A 12,018-nucleotide genomic window follows, 5' to 3' on the forward strand; every position below is an offset into this window, starting at 1 on the left:
AGAGTGGGGCGGCCGGTCTGAGGGGCCGCAGCGGTGCTGGAGAGCGAGCGCCGCCTGACGGCCATGGGGAACGGCGGGGCGGGGGAGCTGGGATCTCCTCTGTGGAGCCGGCATCTCCCCTCAGGAGTCGGCATCTCCCTGAGGAACTGGGATCTCCCTTGTAGAGCCAGGCTCGCCCCGTGGAGCTCTCTAAAAAGCCGCGATCTCCTCTGTGGAGCCGGCATCTCCCCTCAGGAGCCGGGATCTCCATTGTGGAGCCGGGATCTCCCCTCAGGAGCTGGGATCTCCCTTTTAGAGCCGGGGTCCCCCTGTGGAGCCAGGCTCTCCCTGAAAAGCCGGGATCTCCTCTGTGGAGCCGGCACCTCTCCTGGAGAGCAGCAGTGAGGGGATGGTAGCTGCCATATAATGCAGTTTGTATCTAGCTGAGCTGGCGTCTCTGGTATCTCAACCTTCATCCTGAAACTTATTCCTGCTTTAAATTGCAACTCTGTGTTTGTACAGTCCTGTAGGAAATACAGTCAGTGTAATCTGCAGTGGGTTTAGGAATAGAATTAGTAGACGTGGCTGTCATTCCATAATACCCCGGCAGAACTATTGTGTCCCGCAGTTTAGGGGACACTGAAGTGTCACAGGTGGCACTAAACCCTTCCCGCTCCTCATGGGACAGAGGAGGAAGAATAACTCAATACTGAGCCTCAGACAGATTCAGATCTAAAGAAAACATTTCTCTTTTTTCTAAAATATTATCTAATGCATCATTATTAAATGCAAGCAGGGTTTGACTTCTACACCATGTGAAAGGATTTTAGAACTCCTTATGCATACTGGGGACACGAGAGGAAGAGGGGGAGAGAGAGCAAGGACTTGTGCCTTTGCTGTATCCAAATGGCCCATAAAGGATGGCAGCTTTGCTCCAACAGACAGCAAACCGTGAAGCTGTTCAATGAATTCTCTTTGCCATCATTTAACAATGGCCAGAGAGACAAACCACACAGTTCTAGAAAGCCAGCAGCAGAACAATGAGGGGCGAGCAGCTGGCACAAACCTGTCAGAATGTGCAAACAAGGCGACGAGTCAGATGCCGAATGTCCAGCAACACCAAACACCAGCATTCACAGCAGGCGAGGTCAGGAGCATCTTAGAAAGCCAAATCAGTCAAACAGCCAGCAGGAAGTTTTATCTACAGGTCTCACAATCTGTCCTGTTTCTGTTTGGCTTCTTGTGATTTTGGCTTCACTACATTTTCACGACCTCATTGAGTCTTTTTTTTTCATGTGCTACTGTTTAGCTTCCCCTGAGGATTGATATTGATATTGGTGCTTTTTGTTTCAATGAGTCACCAGTGAGAGACACGGTTGATTTTCACTGAGAATTCTATAAAAACAGATATGTACAGTCAAGATGCATCTGCACAGGATAGCACTAATTAATCTGCCACTGTGCTGTCTTTAGTCCTGAAAAGACATACTTTCAGTATATAGGAAGTTTAAATATTTGTGTAACCATCATTCATCTATTATAGCTAAAGATTAGGAGAGATTGTTGTTTGGAGAATAGAATTTTTTGATAGATCAAAATGAAACAGGTTAGGGTTTTGACACTTGAAGATTATACAGTTTTTGTGTGTGTCATTATTGTAAGGAGACATAAATAGGTTTGTTCTAGGTAAACACCTTTTGTTTAACCACCGTTATGCAGGAAGAATGAAAGAAAAAATAAAAATTACTTTTGTGCTTACTTTGCTGTCATAAAATTAAATGGCTTAATAGTCATACTCCAAATACTAAATTATACCCAAACAGTCACAGGCCAGTCAGTTCTTATGCTTTAAAATAATGTCCAAGAGCTTTTGGTCCACTTTATTTGGTAATATATAAGTGAGACATAGGTACAAAAATGCAATTTTATTTATTGAAGTTAGCACAGATGTCTGATTAAAGAATAAATAGAAAGTGCACCTTAAGGCCTCGATCCTACAACCAGACAGGTGGCACAGAACCCTTGTGCCATCTGCTCCCAGCATCAGGGCCTTTGCATTGCTACAAGGATGGCCCAGAGGGTGGGCTGCAGCTCTCTACTCACAAACACATCTCTAGCCCTCAGCAGGTTGCATTTATAATTGTAATATTTGTGTATTTATTTCTAGGGAGTCAGGAGGGGTTTATAAGGTGTGCCAGACATCAAACAAACAAATAAGAGCCAGTGTGGGAACATCCATGCAGCCACTTGGACTTACACCAGCAATTTATCTGGGTTTGAGCTCTGGCAGTGGCAAATTTGGAGGCACCCACCAGTATTCCTGCTGGAAAACCACCTTATTCATCAGAAATGACTGAGGCTCCTGAGCACATACGTGCACAGACCATGCAAAGTAATTTTGTGTTTGCTGCTTTTTAAAATCATTGCCATAGTTGATTTTTCCCTGTACAATTCTCTCTGAGTCTTGCTTGGAGTTTAAATGTATTCCAGCTAATGGTTCCTCTCCCAGACTGATTTCTGCATGTTAATGGTTCTCATTCTGGAGGTCTGGAAAACTGAGATCCCAATTCTACCATAAATTGCATATGGAAATGAGTAATTTTATTCATGAGAGCCACTGATCTCACAAAAAAATTACCTATGAGGCCTAGCACAACATACAGAAATTCAGAGACAGAAAATGAGGGACAAAAAGCATATATCACAAGATTTTTGTTTCAGTTGTAATTGTCTGGTATGGAATCATTTCCCAGTTCTATAGTTAGGGCCATGCTTACATATGTGCTACCATCTCTGCTCCCACTGTTTCTGCAGTTAATTGTAGGGTTTCATCTTTTGGAGGTGGGAAAGGAAATCAAACCCTCCCTTCATTTCTGTATTTTGCAAAATTCTTCAGAATTTGTTTTAATTTTAGCCCTTTGTATTTTAATCTTAAGCTTTGCCTTCCTCTCCTATTTCTTTTTTGTTTGCACTCTTTAATCCTAAATTATTATTGTGCAACTTTTGCTGTGTAATTAATGTTCATCTGATTTCAGGCCTTCTTTTGAAAATAGATGTGGGTTTAATTTATGTATTTCCATTAGCACAAAGTTAAACAAAATTTAACCGTAGGCCCTATTCTGGAGACAGCTCCCTTGCATTTATTCCTGTCTGGTTTGCAGTACAAGCAGGCCTAGTGATTACACACAAATACTGCCCGTGTAAGAGTTGTAGAACTGGCCTTAAATGGTTTTCCAGCATTCTTACTGGTTTGGGTTTCTTTTTCCTGTTATGCTGGCAATTTATAAGATACATCAGCCAAAAGGAACCCAGCAGTGGTCCTGGGTAGACTGGAAATACATTTTATTATTTGGTTGTGAAATGTCTCACTCGGTGGGGCTACAACCTTGAACAGAGCCTTTAATCCTTACTGCAGCTGGAATAAATAGGAATGAAATGCCCTACTTGATCAATGCTACACAGACACGTGCTCACGTGGACAGACAGCGCTCTGGCTGCTTCTCTAGGGCTTTGTTTTAAAGAGGACATCCATGTAAGCCTTGTCCAGATCCATGGATTTCTTCAGGTGCTCCGGGAGCAGCCTGCGGCCCAGCACCACGTCGTCCTTGCTCCGGGGCCTCTGGGTGCGAGCGTCCTCCAGGGCACTGTGCACGTCCTGCAGCTTCATCTGCAGCCAGTCCTGCCTCTCCACCGTGTGCCGGTGCTCGCCCAGGTTGTGCATCAGCTGCATCTCACTCACCGACCTTTTCCTGCAGCAAAGCAAAGAAACAGCCCCATGGGGGCCCTTCTGTCATTCCAGAATTTGGCCCAAAGGCCCAGGTTTGGGAACTTCTGTAGGGAATCACAGTACTGAGCTGGAGAAGCTACCTGGCTGATTTGTAATGACATCTGGAGAAGACAGGGAGGGTGGGTGGTGATTTGTTATTAGTAATGGATGTATCAGTGAGAAGGCATCAAAAGTGGGAAGTAGTTCAGTTTTGTAAACCCATAATTTAGCTATTGTCGAGGAGCTTAGGGCTTATACAATATTAGGTGAGTGATCAGTGAAACCATGGCATTTATTCAGTGGTAGTTTTCTGTGATCACCAGAGCTAAGGAAGCATGATTCCCTGTGGATTTGTGTCCCAGCTGGATGTTAGAGTCCAAGTGTGAGTTACAGCTGTATTCTCACAGTACAAAAGATGGGCACCTGTGTAGACCCCTAAGACATGGAGCTTATCCCATTTGAATAATAAGAGAAGACTTACATAATTTTTATCCCTCTACTCAGCCACCTACTTTCAAAAAACATATACACATTCAGAGTGTCTGAGTATAGCTCAGACTCTCTATAGCTGTTTCTAGAGGACAGAGTGTGGCCAGCTTGACCAAAGGGTTCAAAAGCAGGGACAGAACTCTCACACATGCACAGACAAACTACCATGTTCTCAGGAGCAGTAAAAGTCACCCAGTGTGAGATTTTGCACTTACACCATTGGTCTTCCATCAGAGGTTGTAAGAAGGCACATGGCACATAAAATGATTGCAGCCCGGGACAGGTTTCTTATAGAAGTCATTTTGTCTACAAAGGTAGAAATGAATGCATGTAAAGTCTGTAATTCAAGTTATTTCTGTTCATTCCAAACAAATTTAAATTAGAAAAAAAACCGTTGAAAAACATCAGACAAGAGTTTTTGAAAAATTATTCTTTTGTGAAATGGGTTAGAGCGAGGAATGCAAATGAAGGATTTACTTCTAATACTAATTTTGTGAGTAACTCATTGTTACTTCCTGGGCAACTCCATGAATTTTGGTCAGCTTTATCTGCCCTGCATCATCGTCATCATCAATCATCATCATCATCATCATCAATCATCATCATCATCATCATCGTTGTCATCTAGGTACTTCTTGCATAATTGGGTAAAAAGCACCATGTTCTTCCAATATTATTATTATTGTCATCAGCATCATCATTATGACTTTGTAGCCTTCAGGCAGGTCCAGTGAAATACTTGTATATGGCTATTCAAATGAAAAATTTTATAGAATAAAACTTTCTTTATTTCTCTATTTCTTTTGCATATTCTTTAGAATGAAGAAGCTGACACTTTCCCTGACAATTTTGCACAGTCCCTACTGAGTTACAGAAGAGAAATCAGAATTAAGAGCCTCATTTTTCAGGGATAATCCTGCATTCCCTGTATGAATTCCCCTCTGATTTTTACATCATCATCAGAAATGCCATTTGGAATATATTTAGAAAATATTTACCACTGGTGATGCTACAACAGGCAGAAATGACACAGTTCCAATATCAGTTTCTAGTCTGGATTTTCAGTACTGGCAGGCAGAAAAGGCACCTTTTTGTTACCACTTAAGAAATTTGATACAGGGTAACTGAAACCTAAGGTACATAAAACTCCACAATGCCATTTTTTGCAATAGTTTCTGCAGCTTTGCTCTAGGTCAGAAAAGCATTTAGAACTCAGTCTCTGACATGACAGTATCAGTGAGGTCCTGGCAGTCCATCTAACCCAGGATTATAAATTCAGAACTTGAATTTGCTTCAAGATATTTCTCATTCACTGTCTCTTTTTCATTTCACAAATTTAGTTCAGATAACAGAACAGTTTGATCTTACTAAGATTCACTTATTTTTTAAGATAATCTGAAAAGAAACTAACACAAAAATGGGTAAAGGATCAATGATAAAATATTCTAATAAGCATTCCAGAGAACTTGGAAAAAAGTAGAGTATACTTACCAGATAGAATGTTACAGAGATTTCTGGCTTGGGTATGTCAGCAGATGACTGTCTCTTGATGTCAAGTGTATTTAAAGACCACTGAATTGGTTTAGTGGACCCCTTAAATGTAACTTTGAAATAGAGCTTCTAAGTAACTTGGAAGCCCTTTTATTGTCTCAGTTGATGTCACTGTCACACACACCCTCCTGACCCTCATGTACCCACCCTCAGATGCTTTCGTTGATTTGACATTTCATTTACAGGGTGAAGAGGTCTCAACAGAAACAAAGTCCTGGGAAGCTGGGAGAAAGTTTGATTTTTAAATTCAGAATTGTGCCCAAGATAACGTGAGCTCTGAAGCTGTTGGAAGGGTTTGCAAAGAAAGCTTTGAGTTGTTAAATGCAGGCAGGAAAACTTAGATGAGACACTAATTAAGGTTAGTGATCTATCTACAAGTGAAAGATTACAACCAAATATTCTTACAGAATACTGACAAGATAATACTTATAATACTTGTGGGAAATAAGAATAGTCACTTGAGGTCACATACAAGGTTTCTTTGTGAAAGAATATACTGGAAAGGAGCAGAAGCCCCAAGCATGATAGAGGATCATGTTTTTAATGACAGGCTGGTGCCATTGTAAATCTGCTGAAATGGTGTTAGACCCTCACTGCTCTGTCCTACCTATATCTGTGAATAGCCCTAAATATCATAAATGTGTTCAATAGAATGAAGGCATTGGAAGCAATTGAGATAAAAATTAGTACTTTATAAATTTTGGGAAAGAAATATAGAATTCTGCCTGCTTTCTAAGAAGTGAAATGTGTAAATCAGCAGTACTTTCCAATATGCATGAAGAAAGATTATTTTTGCTGCAAGATATGTTTCCTGTGTTAGATGCTTCTTCTGACTTCCAGTGTATTTCTCCCCCAAAAAACCCCAAGAAAACATCCACAAACAAAAAACCAGTTTGCATCTGCACATTGTAATGCAGAATTTGTAAGATATTATTGCTTTTACCATGAATCCTTTCTGCTTGTGTTATATTTGTGTTGCATTTCATAAAGAGTTGTAAAATTACATGGGGAAAGGGAAGGAAGAACCAGAAACTCCTCTAGAAGCTCTAGAGATCTCGTGGTTCCCTCAGTCTATAGTGAGTAAAGTGAGAAGTAATGAAGCAATTCACTTGAACAATGCCAGGAAAACAGAGTAAAGATAGCTTCCAGCATTATATTGTCAGCTGGCAACATCCTTCCCCCTAAAGGCAGCATACTGGGGTTTGTGGGAATGTTTTATTAGGAGATTCAGATCTCCTGGAAAAACCAGGATATTAAGCTGAAGGCTATAACATGATTAAACTATTATTAAAGGATATTCCTAGGTATAATGTGACTAAAAATGTACAGTGCAATGGCATAACAAGAGAGGATTTTAAAGTCTCCACACAGCTGGTAATAGAAAACTCAATTTTTTGAGATTTTACTGTATCATATGCAAAACTTCTAATGAAACTCTCAAGGTAATTTTTTTTCAAAGGCCTGACATTCATACAGAACCTTTGCATGTCACCTTGCATGTGACAGCAAAGCCTGAAGTAAAGAACAAGTGTTAGAAAAATCTAGTGTCATTTTTTATTCAAAGTAGTGATGAGTCGTATCTAAAATTTCAAACAAAGATGGCTTAACCTGATACTTGAAAAAGATGCACTTTAATTCAGGAGAGTGAAGACACAAAAATAAAAATATCCAATATCTGCCCATAAACAAATAGAGCGTGCAGTGGTAATTAAAGAAATTTTGCATGGCAGCTCAAAATTGGTATCACTTTATATGCAGAAAAAATAATTTACTTGACTTGGATTATTCTCTCTCACATCCAGAAATTATGTTATTTGAAAATACAGCTGCTAATAAGTTATCCAATGTCATCCCAGTTTGCTAAACATCAAATGTTGGAATGACAGATAATGGACTAAGTGAATGTAGGTTTTTTACCACGTACTGTAATTGTTTACACTTTTTTTTGGATACAGTGCATCCAGTGTTTAATGAAGAGCTGAAAATGATATTGAGCTCTTTTAATGTTCCAGTCAGAGGATGATTCAGATTCAGATTCAAATTTTTCCCTGTTTTAAGCATCCTTTTAAAAATTCAGATCTCTTTTGGGCAATACTGAACAGTTCCCAGGAAACCAGGGCTAACATCTGCTGAACTGCTGTTCAGTAAGAGGCTTCAGACTACCCAAATTTATAGACACTACCATAAAGATAGAAAAATTAAATATTATCTCTTCAATTGAAAGTCATCTCATGATATTTTGTAGATATAAGACTGTGCACATAAATACAAAGGCAAAGTATGGATGAAAAAATCTTCAGGTTTTTCGAAATTCTTTGTGCCTACAAAGGGGACCTGACTTACAGAAGACAATTCTTGCTCCTCTTGGAATAAGAAGAATGAAAACACTGTGGATTCTGAGTTTCCATATTCTGAACACAGCAGGTTAAGAATGATCCAGTGCAGGAATCAGTGAACAGACCAGTCAGGAGAATATAAACCATTAAATGTTCCAGGTACCTGCCAGACAAAGGCAACTGATTCAGAAACTGGTTGCAAGCTCTTGGTGTAGATGTTGCAATACTGACATTTCTTCTCCTTTGGAGAAGATGAGAAAAGGAGCACAGGCACCCTTTTAGGCTGAAACACAATAATATTTAGAAGATTTTAGTTCAATTGTGTGACTATTTCTTCATGCACAGCAGCAAACTTTCTGAGGCCAGTCTAAGTTTGAGTAGGGTGTCCTCTTCTACCTTCACCTAAACTCACAGAATGCTATATGGGAATGAGGCAATATAATAATATTTTCTCCAAAGTTTAATACAGGAAAGGCTTCTCCATGCCAGGAGGCATTGCAGACACCAGGCAGGGCATGGCATTTCTGAGGATGAGGGGGAAGCCTGAAAAACCAAAGGTGCTGGAACCACAGTGTGGGAGGGAAGAGCTGACCACAGCCTTTTCCTTGACAAGAGCTTTTCTCCATCAGCCAGCAACCTGCCCTTCCCTGACCTTCCCTTATAGATTGTACAGATACCTGAACCAATTGGGCATGAAGGAATCAGCGCTGCTTTGTTTGCAGCTGCTGTGCCACTGACGTTGAGTTTGTGCCATTGGATGTAATCAGACTCCAGAGCTGAAAACAAGGGGAAAACAATGAGACAGGTAGGTGAATAATGACCATATTGCAAAAATCCTGAATTATTTTTAAACTTTTTTTGCATATTCTCTATTCATTTTGTCAAGGGAAAGTATTATACCACATCTTGAAATTAAACCCATCCTGAGGTACATCACTGGAATATGGTTAGAGCACACAAAACTTTCTAGAATTGTACTGTTTCGTGACTAAAGCACATTTTAAAAAATTAATAATGTCATCTGGTGTATTAATATTCCTGGAGAATTCTTCATTCTCCAGATTTAAGGCTTCAGTGCTGCAGCCAGATTCCTGCAGTGCTATTTCCAACAGCAGGCTTTTCCCACATTGCTTCTTCCAGAGGGTAGTTCCAGATAAAATGCTTTCTAACTGCTGCTGTGGCTTAAAGAATATTAGTAGGTCATTGAGCAAGGGAACAAAGTAATTGATGACACACTGGATGATTGGTGAGGCAACTTTCTAAATGTGTCCAAGGAATGTTTCTCTCTTGACACAATGAAGAGCCAAGGTGACAGTCAGTAAACTCTTTAGAGCTTCATTTGATTGACAAGATTTGTGGCTTTTCAAATTCCACAGAAGTAATTTTATGTAAGCAGTTGGGTATCTTCAGTTGGGTTTTGGGTTCAGATGAAGCTTCAACCCCATGTTTTTTTATCCAATTGGATAAAAAACAGCACAAGGATTTCTCAAAAGGTCACCTATCACAGTTCTAGTTTGTGTCCAGTCTGCTTCATACAGTTTGGTTTTAGCAGCCACTGGCAATTGTGTATTTGGACACAATTCTTTACCAGCATATCTTTCCTCCAGTTACATACAATCTTTCACTTGAGAATCACATTATTCCCAAATCTCCCTGTTTCTTTCCTGAGGGAAGTATATACTGATGATGCTTTTTTCTAGGGTATGGACATTTAGATAAAGATGGATTGAATACAAACATCACTGAGAGAAAGATCAGAGAGAGAACAGAAGCTGGTAGATTCTAGTCCCACTCACCTGGCTTTAAGTTCACTTGCTTACCTGGGGAGATGGACTGAACACTGTCATGAGAATTGTGATCCAGATTATTTCTGGAGTTAAATAATTAAATGGAATGGATGGACACTTCCTTTTGCCCTCAGTGTAACTCAGCCATGTCCAGTTTATCAGAGAATTCCTGGCCCTGTTGACCTCTCATGGGCATGGCAGGCTCTGCTGATGGGATCAGGAATGCAGGAGTGCTCGCTCCCTGCATGCCACCCTGTATGGTGGCTGCCTAGAATGTCACAGAGCATTACATGGTGGTGGAGCCTCCTGCTTACCTCATCTCTCTCTCATGAGAAGAATCTGAAGCTTGGTGAAACAGCCCAGAGCAGCCTGGAGGAATGTTAAAATGGCTGTCAAGGGAAGGTATGAAGGAGAGCTACCTCTGAGTCTCTACATATTTCACTGGTCACTAACAAAAATGCTCTTGTGCATCCTGAACAATAAGAAAAGCCATGGTTAGTTCCAACAAGTACACATTGGCACATTTTTAAAGTTCTGTTAATGAATTGTAACTAAGTATGTAAATATTTATAGAATTGTGAGTGAAAGTCTAGGTTTTGATTTGGATTTTAAAATTCTGGTAAGTTATTTTGCAGTCAGTAATCAATAAATATTAGCCCTCATGACACTGAAACACCATGCTGTCAATGCTCTGCTGAATTCAATGCTATAATGAACAATACAGTACTTTATGATCTTTTCTAGTAGACAGGGAGCTGGTCCAATACTCAAAACTGCTGTTGGATCATTGGATTTTAGGGATAATACCAAACTGGATTATGCATGTGCATACTCACACACATCTGTAGTCACATGTAGGCCAGAATATTTCCAGGCCCTTGCTGGCTCTGAGTGCTTAGTGCAGGCCTGAGCTCCTTTCCAGTGCCATGCAGGGCACTTGGAGCTCTGCTGAGGGCTCAGGTTCTTTTGTGTCATCCCTGAAACCACCATGGCATCCCTGACAAGCCACACAAGGACAGTTCCTGGAGCACAAGTAATCCCAGAGGGAAATGCATCTAATATTGAAACAGGGATGAGTCTAAAATCCACTCCCTTCCATGGCCAGCCTCAAGCACTGCACTCAAGACTTCAGGATTCAGGAACTTCTCTTCAGTAAAAATCTGCACATACAATCACACACATGCACATTCGATAAACCCAACATTTTAAAAACATTTAGGACATCTACTAAAAAAGGTTTGAATAGTTAAATATTAGGAACAGCAAATACCTACAATTATCAGGTTGACCTACCAAAACCATTGTAAGAATGATTGTGCCAGCTCTGCATAAAAAACCATGAAGACTCGGGATGATAGAGGATAAAGCAGGGAAGGACTGCAGGTTTTATGCAGGTAGCCACGTATTTTTCTATCCTTTCTCCTGAAAACATAGCTCAGGTTCATATTCCCATATTTTTTGCAGCCACTGCAGATGAGCAGATAGCAGCCAAGCAAGCAATCTGGAGCCTGATGAAATCTCATGGGAATGATGAGTGCAATTCACAAAAGCACAATGACATTTCAGACTTTCCTCAATCCAGTGACTATCCTGAAAAAATCTTAGTCCACAGTCTGCTGAAAGACTCAGAAATGTACAGAATGGGCATAAATCATCGTTTGGGTTTTGAAAGAAAATACTTTGCTATGTGCTATGTAAACATGCAAGGAGATGCAGACCCTCTAATAGTGGTGATGCTAAGAACAAAAAATATGTTGTATTTACTACACAGCTTTTCATTATTTCAGCCATAAATTACAGCTAATAAAATACTTTTTGTTACATATTATGGAACCTTGTCCCAGAAATAAACCCCTCTAAATGAAGACTTCTAGGTAAATACTTATCAAAGATTAACTCCATAGATACATATTTTGAACTGAAGTTTCTTCACAATAATCTCTTAATGTATCTTTACATACATTTATGTTATTTTCTAGAGGGATAACACTTTTTCTGTATTTTCTCTGCTTTATTTAATACAATCTTTTCACTAAGTTATTGGCTGGACTATTAATATTTGTCAAGATCGAATTCTGGAACTAATAATTTTTTTCATTTTAAATCCATG

At 39.9% G+C, this 12,018-nt stretch overlaps 1 protein-coding gene across 1 annotated transcript; it reads right to left on the bottom strand.

Moving 5' to 3' along the window:
- Positions 1 to 3,481: 3,481 nt before the first annotated feature.
- On the bottom strand, positions 3,482 to 4,535 carry PTH (parathyroid hormone). Its single transcript, XM_014882453.2, has 2 exons — positions 4,450 to 4,535; positions 3,482 to 3,728 (listed from the first exon to the last, which is right to left on the bottom strand). The coding sequence occupies exons 1-2, from the start codon at positions 4,533 to 4,535 to the stop codon at positions 3,482 to 3,484; spliced, it is 333 nt and encodes a 110-aa protein (XP_014737939.1).
- Between the last annotated feature and the right edge of the window lie 7,483 nt (positions 4,536 to 12,018).

This window comes from Sturnus vulgaris, chromosome 18 (assembly GCF_052056855.1).
Source record: "Sturnus vulgaris isolate bStuVul1 chromosome 18, bStuVul1.hap1, whole genome shotgun sequence".
Classification (NCBI taxonomy): Eukaryota; Metazoa; Chordata; class Aves; order Passeriformes; family Sturnidae; genus Sturnus; species Sturnus vulgaris.

Coding starts and splice junctions, on each gene's coding strand:
- PTH (XM_014882453.2), bottom strand. CDS start 4,535: ATGACTTCTATAAGAAACCTGTCCCGGGCTGCAATCATTTTATGTGCC. Junction 3,729..4,449: donor TCTGATGGAAGACCAATGGT/GTAAGTGCAAAA, acceptor GCTTTGCTGCAG/GAAAAGGTCGGTGAGTGAGA.